This window comes from Crocodylus siamensis, chromosome 7 (genome assembly GCF_052110815.1).
Source record: "Crocodylus siamensis isolate JL-2025a chromosome 7, ASM5211081v1, whole genome shotgun sequence".
Lineage (NCBI taxonomy): Eukaryota > Metazoa > Chordata > Crocodylia > Crocodylidae > Crocodylus > Crocodylus siamensis.
Genome location: NC_143401.1, coordinates 26,899,292 through 26,913,226, shown reverse-complemented (window position 1 = coordinate 26,913,226; position 13,935 = coordinate 26,899,292). Strand labels below are relative to the sequence as shown.

General features: G+C 36.0%; 1 protein-coding gene across 4 annotated transcripts in view; it reads right to left on the bottom strand.

Annotated features, from left to right (window-relative positions):
• The window catches only part of ADK (adenosine kinase), a 577,699-nt gene that overhangs the window by 69,824 nt on the left and 493,940 nt on the right, over positions 1-13,935 (bottom strand). For all 4 annotated transcript variants that reach the window (XM_090058441.1, XM_090058442.1, XM_090058440.1 and 1 more), the window contains 2 exons: positions 10,995-11,030; positions 3,672-3,786 (listed from right to left, as the gene is read on the bottom strand). In XM_090058441.1, coding sequence (XP_089914567.1) covers positions 3,672-3,786; positions 10,995-11,030 — 151 coding nt within the window. The remainder of the gene's footprint in view (positions 1-3,671; positions 3,787-10,994; positions 11,031-13,935) is intronic.

Here is a 13,935-nt window from a genome sequence, read left to right as displayed (position 1 = left end):
TGATTCAAAAAGGATGTGGAGAAGCTTAATAGAGTGCAAAGGAGAGCCACGCACATGATCAGAGGTCGGGAAAACAGACCTTAGGATAAGAGGCTGAGAGCTATGGGACTCTTCAGCCTGGAAAAGCGCAGGCTCAGGGGTGATCTGGTGGCTGCCTGTAAGTTTATAAGGGGTGTTCACCAGGATCTGGGGTAATGTCTGTTCACCAGAGTGCCCCAAGGGATGACAAGGTTGAATGGTCACAAACTCCTCCATGACCGTTTCAGGCTGGACATAAGGAAGAACTTCTTTACTGTTTGAGCCCCCAAGGTTTGTAATGGCCTGTTGCCAGAGGTGGTTCAAGCACCTACTTTGAATGCCTTCAACAGAAATTTGGACGTTTATCTTGCTGGGATCCTATGACCCCCACTGACTTCCTGCCCCTGGGGCAGGGGACTGGACTCGAAGATCTTCCAAGGTCCCTTCCAGCCCTAATGTCTATGAAGTCTATGAAGTTATAAGTAGAGCTGACAATGACACCTGCAGTTAAAGTGACTCAACACTTTCCATTAAAAGGATTTGTCTTAACAAGAAAATGTACTAGCAAAATTATAATTGTATGACTACAGTTAAGCAAACTAATGCCCCCAGCAGACAGACTTATTCTAGATTATGATAATCCACACAGAGCTGTATTTGTACAGTTCTTGTTATAAATTTCTCCATACAGATAAAAACTTTGACCCTATTTTTGGTTATTTTTGCTAAACATTAACCATTTAACTGAAATTTTTATGGTAGACATCTGCTCCAAATTATATTTTTTAAGTTCAGCAAAAATAATTCAGCTGTGAATGATGTTAAAGAGAATACATTGTTTTTCACAAGGTAATTCCTAGAATTGTTATGATGCTATAGAGAAAAGAGCTGAAATTTGGAGGCGATGCTCTGGCAGTAGAGAGGTGTCTTTTGCTTTCCCCAGGATTATCTATTCAAATAAGCCAAAATAATCTGCATATACTAATTGTCTCTAGGTAGTGGCAGGAAACTGAAGTCAGCCTGCTGCCCCCACATACAGCTTCTATGTGAAAAACCTGCAGTACATATTCTGTCTCCAGAAAGTATGCTGAGATGCTCACAGCACAACTTTTGCTGTAATCATTCCTACCAGAAAGAGCAGCTTTCATGGTGAAGGTAACTATTACTGATAGCATAGCAAGGAGACAGTCTCTTGTGTGCCCCTGGTGCTCCTTATGGTGAGACAGTAAATTTTTCTTATTTTGGGATGAAAAGATTTTAAGCAGACTAAGTGATTTATCCAGAAATTGTTGCAGTATTGCTAATGAGGGCGGCAGAAGAAAGGGTAGAAGTAAAAGTCAGTTCCATGAGTAATTAGAATCTAAGGTTAACAGGTGGTGGAAGAAATCAAAACTGTTGGATTTACTTTGGCTTTTAGGCTTCTTTTTCTGACCTAGTAACCCAACTAAATTGAAGTCCTCTTGTCATGCTCACTTGGACATGATCTGACAAAACAAATGACAGCAGCACAAAGTTGAAGCTCTCTATAAGTAAACCCAAATCCATGGCCAGATAACCACCCTTCTGTCCTTGCAAGCATTCTTCTAATTTAGGAATGACCTCTTCTTGAGTATTTCACCTCCTCAATAAAGCATGAGAATAAACTGCACCACAACCATGCTTTAAAAAAATGTTTTAGCTGTCTCCTGTGCATTAAAGAAGAGAGGTTTGACTTTTTACACTGGTAACAATAGTGAAGTGCAGCAGTTTTTCCAACAATCATTTATAAACAGTCTACAACGCAAGTTTTAAAGCACAACAAGCCCTAATTAGTGTTGAAATAAGTATGTTAGCACTGCCCTATGCCATTCTATGGTGTCACTATATGCTAAATTAAGGGACACATTTTCCTTTTTCTTTCATTAGTATTTTAATGCGAGGAGGTAGGAAAAGGCTGATCCATATTCAAGAAGAGAGGAGGGGGAAAAACAATAACAAATTGGTATCTCTTTTGAGAATTGCCCCACAGGCCAAGCATTTTTATGTTCTTAATCATTATTAAATGACTTAACATGACACACAGAGCCTGGCAAATGATTGCATCCTGACATGAGAACGAATTACAAATGAAATGAAAGATCAAGCTGTATTAGAGGACTGCCTCTGGGAAATGAAAATCTTTAATTCTCTTTTATTATTGACATTTATTTGGCTGCCATGAATAACAACATAGCAAAGAGATTCAGCTATGCTTGCACACTGAATAGCTTATCCCAGGGCTCAAAACTGCCTTAACATTTATCATGTTTGCTTTTGTAGCTGACACCACTGCATACACTCTCTATCCATCTTGCATTTATCATGCACATAAAGTGCATTCTCTAATTTAAGTTCATTTTCATAGGGAACAAACAGCTAAGATTAGCAAGTGTCAGTCCTCAAATAAGCTCCCAGTTGTAAAAATATCAAAGAATGGATTAATGGATTTGTTAACAACTCCAGTTTAAAGAATATAATAAATTCAGAGTGAAAATTAAATAAGAACACAGGAGGTTTAAATGTAAGATTTAGGTTTACCAGCATTATTACTAACATGTAGAAAAACATTATATACTGCTATTTTTCAGCCAGCTGTACAAAGCTCCAGTAGGGCACCTCCATATGGTTCATTCAAATATTGCAGTGATTTTCTTGAAGTGACACTATCATCTTTATAATACAAAAATCCTATCCAACTTTTAACCTATTCTTTTTTTCAGAACAGGTTGAGCCTAACAAAACCAGCAGAGAAATAATTTAGAAAATAATTCAAATTCTTGCCAACTGTAAGGTAGTGACACATCTACTTGATTCCTAGTCCTGCAGTCAAAGGCCCAAGTATTTTCTGGGGAATAAGTAAGGACTGAACTCTTAAGGTACAGAGCACCTTCAACTCTTGTTATTGTTAAAGGGAGGGAATCGGCCCTTAGTCAATATCTTATCTTGTGCAAAACTGAATGACTAAAATAGTTTGCCACAGCATATGTAGTAATAGTAGTACTTAGTGTGAAAACACATGTGGACAAAATGAAAGAAACTGTCAAAAGACAGGCAGCCATGTTTTATAATGTTTAAATCTGTGGTGTACATCATCGTTTCAGAAGCAGAAGCCACTTGCAGCCCAGCTAGAACACTTCCCCCGCCACCTATTCCTTTGAGAACACAAGAGAAGACAGCTGAGAAAAGCAAGAAACAGGGCTTTCTGCTCAAAGCAAAAAAAAAGACTGGAAATTCACTTAGTACTGGATTTCACTTCCGTATTTTCACAAACGTTTAAGTGTACTATACAATTGTCACAGCTGCTCTCACCAATATCACATGTTCTTGTTTACAGCAAAGATGGCTATACAGATAAAATCTGAAGTAATAAAAAATCAAAGTAAAACCAACTGAAATAATGTATTAGATCTATGTCATAAAAAGAACTTAATAACTAATTTTTTAGGCATTCCTGTGAAATATTAACTTCTCAAAGTCAGGACATGCAAGAAGTTAAAAATAGAACAGATGTGAGAAACATTGATTTAAGATATCAAATACATTTGAATACCATTTAACCATTATAATTTGTAAAACTCATGCATGATTAACCACAGTCATCTACTGTGTGCAGCAGTATAGTCTAAAAAGTATACCTGTAGCCATTATAGTGTCATCTTTCCCTTGCGTGAAGACTACAATTCGTTGCCTTTTAGGGTTCACCTTTGGCAGGGCTTGTGTCTTCCGGGCTATCTCTTTAATGTCTTCAGTCTATTAATAGTAAGAGAGAAAATTCTTGTAGCTAGCACAGCAGAGAAGTGGAAGATTAGATCTTTATTAGCAGATCAAAGATTTATCTTCCTAGGACAAGATATAAAATAGACTTTATTGTTTGTTGAGAGAGATTTTTTAAAAGGAAGAATATTTAAAGGTTTATGTTGTATCATGAGGCCATTGTCTTTAATCTTGGAAGTTATACTGGAGCAATACCAACTCCTATACTTCAAACCCTAAAAAAAGAATTACAGAGCATTTTCTAATTGGCAATTGCTAGTAATTTTCCCTGCTACTGGATAGATTCTAACCTTGCCTGCCATAAAATTAAAAATAACATAAAGAAGAGAATAACTTGGAAAAAACTCAGGGCTTGATTCTCTTGCTTTTTAGGCTGGTGTAACCCTACTGATTACAACGGAATTACTGCTGATTTACATTAATGTAGAAGACTTATATCTTTAGCGATTTTCCACATGCTTTTAAAGTGATTACATTTTTAGAGAATACTGTAGGTATGTAGGAACAGAAATTGGCAGACTGAATTGAGGCACTTGTCCCTGCATTCCAGGATCTTACCTCTGAGAATGGCCACCATATACAGTACTTCATTTGGATGTAAGCAACCCCGTAATGGACAGTTTATGAATGATGTGCCTTTTAGGACATTATGCTCCTAACCCCATCTGTTGTTAGGTCCTCCTCTGGTCTGAAGCATGAGGGTTTTTCTTCCCAATTTTTTTCTTTTTCTTTTATTTTCTTTTATTGTATCTAATCTAATCTAATCTAATCTAAATGCAGCTGTTCTCGGTATCTCTACAAACATATCATTCTTTTTAAAATCATACAACACTAAGCTTTCAGTCATAAAGCTATCTGGGTGTCAACAAGTTACACAAGTTAACCACCTGATGTGGAAAATTGTTTCTTTTTATCACTTATCGATTTGTTGCTTTTCAATTTCAATGAATGCCCCCTGATTCTTTTATTATGAGAGAATAAATAATATATATTTTCACAATAAAATTTATTATATCTCTTCTTTTCATTTTCTCTCTATACTATCCAGTCCCAGTCTTTTCAATCTGCTTCATATGAAAGAACTGAAACTGAACACAGGGCAGATTGGATGGGGATGTATATAATACAGCCCCAGAAAATAATAATAATGTATTATATAATAATAATTTATATAATAGCATTATAATATTTCACCATTATTTAGAGTCCTCTTCTTCATCAAATCTATTTTTTAAAATAATCATTACCTACTGGGCAGAGGTTTTCATTAAGCTGTCCACAATAGTTTCTTCAAGACTTTTACTTGGATACTTGCAGTAAATTTAACTCAGTTTATTTCTTCCATTCTTTGTTCATTTGTCCATTCATAGTGAATTCATTTTTTTCCTAATTTTGTTAGATCCTTCAACATTCTTTATAGTCTTCTCTAATATTGGCTAACCTAAATAATTTTCGGTCAATTTTGCCTCAATCACAAGAGTAGTATCTTAAGGCTCAATTACTTTATAGAACCTTCACTACTCTACATATGCCAGAAATACTTTTCTGTTGATGTATCTATACCACCTTTCCAAATAAACTAAGTTGATAAACACAGACTTCTGTTGGCATAGCTACATCCACACCAGGGCTAGGGACAGAAATTATAAATAAACCATTATAAGTGATTGGAAACCAGTTCAAACTGGTAACACGATAGAAGTTCAGTGCGCATAAACTACTTTCAGAATGGCTGAAACTGGTTTAAGGTAAACCTGGATGGATCAAACTTATCTGATTTAAGTGAAATCAGTTTATTGAACTTTTGCCCCAGATCCTCTCCAGATTCAAGTTAACTTAGTCCCCTAGCATCCCAGGATGCTTTGCACCTCCCCCACAAACCCACCCTCACAGGGTTGGTGGGTTAGCCTTCACCCAAGCTGTCCCCTCCGGCTGAGCAGGGAGGAGTGCTCCAGCACCCCCCAGTTTCTGTCCTGAGCCACTGCAGGTATGTGGCTACATTTCCAGAATCAAAAATAACCGTCTGCTTATCAGTTCAATCTATTCCATTTAAACTAACCTGTGAAAACTGAATCGATTCAGTCTCAGGCTTTTTGACTGTCTGTACTTAGCTCAGGAGTTTGCCAACCTGTGATTTTTTTTCTCACTGTTAGAAAAGAGCTATGTCAGCAGAACTTTGTATTGTAGACCAAGCTTTATTTTTAGTCTATTCCCACTGATTTACCAATGACTTCAATGACATTATTCACAGAGTAAGGCAATATTTAATAGGAGTAAGGTCTGCAGAAGATGTCTGCAATCTAGTGTCTCTGTTCATTTCCTTTTAGAACATTAATATCTGTCATTAAACAACAACAGTCATAGTATGTAATCTTGATGCATTCTACTTAATATTTTATCATGAGGAAAATCAATTATTTTTTCAAGTTTGCTTTCTGATTCTTAGCCAGTTTCTTATGTTGGCAATAATTTTTATCTCCCTATATTCTCTTGTGAAGGGCTTTGACAAAAAATTTTGAAAATCTAAATTACTTGTGTTGATTATTTCTTCTTTATCAAATATTTTATTGGCAAGATTAAGGAATTTTAGTCACAAATTGTTTCTTATGAAACAAGCATGATGACACAATTACCAGAACATTATTGCTCATTTAGGCATTTTATGATTCTGTTTGTAATTATATGGCAACAAGTATTCCTTATATTAAATTAAGTACCACTGGTCCATAATTCCATAGATTACTTTTAGTGTAACTTTAAACATAAGTAGATGAAATAACAGTTGATTTTGATACGAGATTGCATGTTTTCCTCAGCCTCTCACTCACCTAATTCTTAAATTTGTTGAGAAGTCTGTCATGCATACTATTCCGTCTTGGTAGTTTGTTACTTCTTAGCTTATGTTGTTGGAAATTTCCTTTGTTTTATGTTGCAATTTTGACATTACCTTAGCTTTACTATTTAAAAACAGTAGATCTGGGTCAGGTGTCTCTCAATATCTGCCATAGTGAAAACTAATGCAAGGAGATTGTATATACCCTCTGCAACATAGTTATCCTCATCTCAATACTCCATGACCTCTCTCATAGTCCAGTGCACCCATTCATCTTCATGTTTCCTGCTTCTGAAATAAATTTTTAAATAATCTATTCTTACTTAGTGGTATGTATATGGCAATGCACTCTTTAAATTTTTCTCTCACACCTGACAATCTCCACATAGCATTTATATCTGTCATAGCTAATGTTCTTTCCCGTGTGTATGCCTTGGACAGGATGTCTAACTTTTCTAGGACACCATTCAGCTGGAATTTTACCTGGACACTTAAACCATAGAGACTAGGAATCCATTCTTTCTCCTCCTGCTTCTTCTTCTTCTCTGGCATATGCTTATCTTCACTAGCATTTCTATAATGCTTAAGCAGCTATCAAACTGGCTCTAAAGATTTTCATTTCCTCACTTTTGACCTTTGGACTTCTTTACTTAGATTTACCATTTCAAAAAATATGTTCCTTTCTAATGTTTAGTCAGTTGGTAGATGTGTGTAGTAGTTTCCATTCTGGTGTTGAACCAATTAAGTATTAATGCTACCAATGAACCAAATAAGCAAGTGGTTGAGCTGTGCCTGAATGACCATTTAAGTGTCTTTGTGCAGTGGTACAATTCCACAGCTTGCTGTAGCTTTCTAATTCAGTACAAACTTCTAAGATCATGTTAAAAGTATTATTTAGACCAGCATAGTAAACACGTTACACAAGTTTAAAGAATGACCTCCTGCTAGTGGAGTATGCTGTCTAGGTGATCCAGAGTGGGAGCTCTTTAGCTGGCTCTGCATTATCAATTCCTCTTGACAGCTGGTAGAGTTTCCAAAAATGTTCCAGAGTGGAAAATATGTGTTTTTAAATGTCTGCATTATCTATAGAGAATAGCTGTTGTGTGTAAAGGTTGTTGTCAGCCTCCAAGAATCATGTTACCCCATTTTATTATATACCCTATTCATATCTGATTCTAAGATCAGAGCTGAACCCTAAATTATTCTATGAAGGTATAATACTTGCTAAGTTTAATGATTTTTAGGACATTGTCAGTCTTTACACAGGACCAACAAACAGTAATTCAATCTTTATGTTCTCTGAACCACACTCCAACGAACCATTTAGCTTGCCAGAATATGGAGCTACCATTGCCTGTGGAATGAGATTTTAGAGCTACGCATGAAGCTATGATCACTATTGGATAAAGCACTGACTTCAGAGGGAGCACACACTCATTTAGCAAATTTCTTCATAGAGCAAGACATTTCACAGAGTAAGGAGGTACAGATGTGCTTCTGGCACAGAATGAACATTAGACATAACTTTCTACCTACAATTACTATAAATGAATGTGGGTCAGGAGATAAGGGGAGGAAATAGTGACCTTAGAATACAGTGATGGATGAAAAACCATTTGAAGTTTTCTTTAATTGTGATGGAAGAACATCTATGTGAGGAACTAGAACTGGGAGGCATCCAAAACATCCTTCAAGCATAATCTTTCTTATCAACATTTTTGATATTTGTATCACAGAGGTAGGGATCCTCCCCTGCCTCTTGCTCAAAGGCACATGGTATTTCCTTGTGTAAGTGTAACTGTCTTAAGAATAACTTCATTGCATTTCTTTTTCTTCAGTGTATGCGTGTATATGTATGTATAAAAGCACTAGGTCTAACAGAAGTAGCAAATGGTTTTAATAATTTGGAGCTAGAATTGCAGCAGATATGAAAAATTCTGGTTAAACTAATTTTCAATGCTAAAAGAACCTTTTGAAAATTTTAGGTAAAGTATCTTAATTTAAAATTCCTAATAGATTGTCATTTAAATCAGGTACCGACAATTTTCTATCACCTACTTGAAAAAAAAACACTCTTGCTTTTTGCTTTGCCCAGCTCCAGTTCTTCTCTTACTTTCCAGTACTCTGTGAGTTGTCTCTTCACACTGAAAATTACTGAATCCATTTTGGAGATTAAGAATTTCTTCTTCTTTTTTTTAAATATTAAAAATTCACAAAGAAACCAAATAGTTAGAATGTCATATATTGGGTTGGGTTTGACCTTTTTTAGTAGCTAAACAATACTAATTTTTCCACATATTATGGCATGCTTACAGATAGTTCATGCATTTCTTTTTGTATTAGACATGTTTTTAAACCTTTTTAGTTTACACTGTACTTTAGTAACAGTACAAAACCTTCCAGCAAGTATGTCCAAATTACTCTGTGCTATCCAAAGCAAGTTCTGAGGGCGTTCTAAAATAGCAGCATCTTGGTGCATCTTATTCCAGTTTGGCTCTCAAATATGCATTACATTTTATTATTAATGAAACATCTAACTGAGGATAGTTCACTTTCCCTTAATATCCCTTATTGGTGTTGGGATTCTATTTCAAGTCATAAAGAAAGAAACAATACAATGGACACTTATCAAATCTGATACATCTCTGTCAGCAAACCTAACATGCAAGTTGTTGCCAAGCAAGGGGGTAATAAGAGATAAGATCATAATCATTTTGCACTTTACTGATATGCTGTAATCAAATGTGGCAGATTGAGGATGTTAAGAAGAAACTGTGCTAGAATCTCTAAGCAAGCACTAATGGAAAGGTTAATATGATGGTGGTTAGCAGACACCAGCAAAAGCAGTTTGTCACTAGGACTGAATTTAAACCAGGCACATTCAAAGTCTTTAGCTCAAGGGGGCAATAAAAATATAGAATGGGTATGCTTAATACATTACTTCCTCCCTTTTTTATTGTCTAGCTACTACCAGGTCCCAATAATTTGTTATGCTATATGATATATTTGGAACCATCTGTGAAATTAATTCATTTGACAGAATAAACTGAAAGTGTATTTTTATGCTAACAATACAGATTATACAAATGAAAACTGACAGTGATAAAAAGTCTAGATTTCTACACAGCGGCCAACAGAATTTATGATTCCTAAAATGAAATGGGGCAGCCCACAGTTTTAATATCCAAAACACTGATGGCATTGAGGGAATGGTCTTAAAGAAACCAAATTTGGGCAACCAAAATCTGTAATTTTGTCCCTTATGTTCTGCATATAATCATTCCACAGAAAAGTGGCATGCTCTAAAATTAATATATGGGGTCCAAACTGTGCTGTACCCATTATTAATGAAATGGGAGCTAAAGAGTCAACCCCCTTAGCCATACATTTGCACTGCAAACATACCATTTAAGATGAGTTTGATTCTCATGAACACTTACACAAAGGGATTAACATGACCTCTGTTCTGCAATTTAGATTTCAGTAGGATCATAATCAGTAAAATTAGTACAGTTGTTGTCATATTAATTATGGTATTTAAGATCTGCATATTTGTAGATAGTACCATAAACCTATAATTGATAGCTCTCCTGATCAAGTTGTCTAAATTTAACTGATGAGAAACTACTGAAAAGGCTTAGACACTCAAATTAATATATAAAGATGATCAAGTCAACATCAAAAGCTCTGAAAATCATTGTAAAATCAGCCATGTTTACTTCAAGAAAGCAAGTGTTAGTTGAAAGGGGAGTGTACATTTTTGAGAACACAGATGGAAAACACCAACTTGTCTATGTTTTGAAACAAAAATCCTCACCACTCTCCTAAAAGGCTGTTTGTAGAAGCAGGGCTTACATCAATCAGTTGCTAACAATTTTATATACAACCTGTCTAAAAGTCATTTGCATAATGATAATCTGCATGTGGCAGGGTTTAAGTTATTTAAACGGTGTTATATTTCACTATTTAGTCTTGCTTCACCACTGCTTTAGCAGTGAATCCTTATGGAGTGTAATGCAGCTAATGAGGTAGCTTTTTAACTGAACAAAATGACAGGTCCCATATCTGCAGAGGCAGCTTGAAACCGTGCCCAACCTCTCGGCTTCCCAAGAGGCTTTTCAGAATTCAATAAATAACATCTGTAGGCGATGTTGGGTGCAGACCTAGCAGAGTGCGTCATAACACTGAGCTGGCAGAACAAAGAAACCATGACGACTGCCAAGTTTCCATGGTAACCGCTGCGAGGCTTGGAGAGTATAATAGCACATCAATCATTGTCCAAAAGAACTTCATTATCAGCAAGAAAAAAACCTTTAGGATCTGTTTAGTGTGCAATTGTGGGTTAACTCACCTCAAAGCCTTGCTCTCTAGCAAAAGTGGCAGCTTCCTGAAATAATAAAAAAAGAACAGTTAATTATAAAGTGCTAGATAATGAAGAAATAACACATTTTGAAACTCATTCAGGCAGTCTTCTTTTTACACAATTATCTCAATATACCCATATACAGTTGTTCAGTTTTGATACTTGCACCAAAAGGCTCCCCCCGCCAGCAAGACAGCAGGATAATGTCAACACACTCCACAAGTTCAAATGAGAAGGTGTAATGCATGTTTTTCTCCAAGCTAGAAAACTTACTTCTGGTTATAGGACTTTAACAAGTGGAGGCTACTATTTCAAACCAAGACACTTTTCCTTAAGACACATTCTTAATTAAAAACACATCCTGTCCACTACTTGTGCATTATACCTCAGGGTACACAGGTTATTAAGCTATTAAAAAAAAATTGCCATCTACTATGCATTAGAAAAAAGGATTACATGCTATTTTAACAAAATGTGATCAAACCTTTGTGGCAGAATCAGATGGGCATTTTAATGCCTGATGTCTTAATCACAGCTTCAGGCAGTCTAACTATGTTCCCTTCGTCAAAGAACTGAAGAAACATCAAGCTATGAGAGTGTCCTCGTTTCTTATTTATAGTAATTGCTCCTATTATATCTTTTGTTTTTAAATGAAAGCAGAGGCAGAAAGAATGGTAGCAATGTTATTTCCCCATACATCTTCTTCTTTACAGATAAATATTCTTCCAAATGAACTTTACCTAGTAATATTAATAGATGGATTGCATTTAAACTGGAACAGACAGTTAATCCAGCTAAACTAGAACAACTACTTAAGGGAGTGTGCGTAGGCATACTGTCTGTATCCTTAAGACACTTTTTGGTCATACTTCATTTTAAAGCAATGCACTGGACAGAAAATACACATATGTGAACGTAAAAAATCTGTGATTTTTTTTACCAATATAGGAATTTGAATTGGGTACAATTGATTATTACAACAGTAAATTGAGGTTAATAAAATGTGATAAGCTGAAAAGCACAACTCCTCAGGCTTCTCACTGCAGAAGCATAAGCCTGACCGGGTTAGCCTTAGCTGATGTTGACAGAAAAACTGAATCACAGTCCTGACAATTGGGTGCGGGCAAGGTTAGCCACTTTGACAATTTACTTACAATAGAATTCCTTCTTGTACATCACAGTCAATGACATTTGTTAGCTAGGCTGTCGAGGAAGAGTATAGGGTTCAAAAATATCATGCAGTGTTTTCCTAAACCAGCATGTGATTAACAAACCCCATGCTCATATGAAAAAGGAGCCTAACAAGCCTTGGCTATAGTGATGCACTTACAGTGAACTGCAATATAATCAGAATAGGATAATATAGGACTAGACACAGAAAAAGAAAAAAAATGAGAAAAATAGGGGAGTGATAGGCTATGTTTAGAATATGAAAGCAAATTGTATATATTGTAGCCAGATTATTTTTTAACAACAGTTTTTAGTCACGCAATCGAAATAGGAAGCTATACTGATCTATCCTAAGGGGCCTTCATTAATGCCCCAGTGCAACAAGACATTAACATCCATGTTAAACTATTGTTTGGCCAGGAAACTGGATATCAATGTGCTCTTACATATCAATGTGCAAAAGGCAAACTATTCCAGCTAACAGCTTTTTTATTTCCTTAATAAAACAGAGACTTTAGAAAATTCATCCTAATTTTCTGTACCTGAGCATCCTCATATAGTACATCCAAGCTTGGCCCTTCCACAAACTATACAAAAGCACTTGCATACTACTTGAAAAATCTTATCTTCTGATTTTCCATCCTATAACTATATCTTTTATTCTGGTCTGCTACCCCTACAGCTACATGAGTGATGGTAGCTGGTTTATAAAACCATGCATTTTCCTGAAAAGTATCTCTGATCAAAAGACATTTGAAGGCATCACAGAGCAACAGCAATCTTTCTTTCCTCCACCCGCGTCAATGAAACCATCAAAATAATCCTTGAACACTTTGTCTCAGGGATTCTGGGCTTGATCCTGCAACTTCCTATGAAGCAGCATCTCTCTGCATCACACCTTTTAAAGTACAATTCTAACACTATAGCCTTCAAATACAAAAGATAGTGAAGCTCAGAATGTGAGTTTGGGGATTGCAGCTTGGGTTTGTAGAATGGTGAGAAATGTGAGGCAGGTCCCAAATAGTAGGGACAGTTCAAAGTAAATTAACCAGACAAAAGCGAGGAAGACCTTTTACTGTCTATTCACAATAAGAGTGAGAAAAGGAAACAAGCAGTCCCCATCTGTGCTGCCCTAGGGCACCTCATACTGAGCTTCACATATCTGATAAAGTAGTCAAGTTAAAATCTAAGCAGCTGTAACATGTGGAGACTGCTAGGGTTACCAAAGCCAGGCAGGGCGTTTCCCAATGCAGGTGATAATCAGTACAACAATCACTATATTTACAGGCTTTCCATTTTATATGTGACATTAAGAATCAAGAAGAAGGAGGGATTAAGGAAATAAACAACCTACACAGAGGCTTTAAAGCTCCCCGGAGAATGCAGCATTTTCATTCATGCATGACATGCGACAACAGCAAAGCAAAACAGCGACAGAACAGAATTTTCTTAGGAGGCTCAATTTCACATCAGTAGTTCTTTCAGTTTTGATAAACTTTCAGCATTATGCACTCATTTTCCCTCTTAAGCAACTAAACTTGTCATAACCGTTTCCCATTGTTGTCTATAACATAATATTTCCTTTCACAAAAAGCCATTTCCACCCTTCAAATTAGATATATATTTATAACCCTCCCACTTTCATCTATAACATATTTGTATTTCACTTCACAGTAAGTTTATTACTGTACAGCCTCAAAATTCATGGAACTAGTTTAACAATTATAAAGCTTTATTTGCATCCCCATTCTGGCAAAAA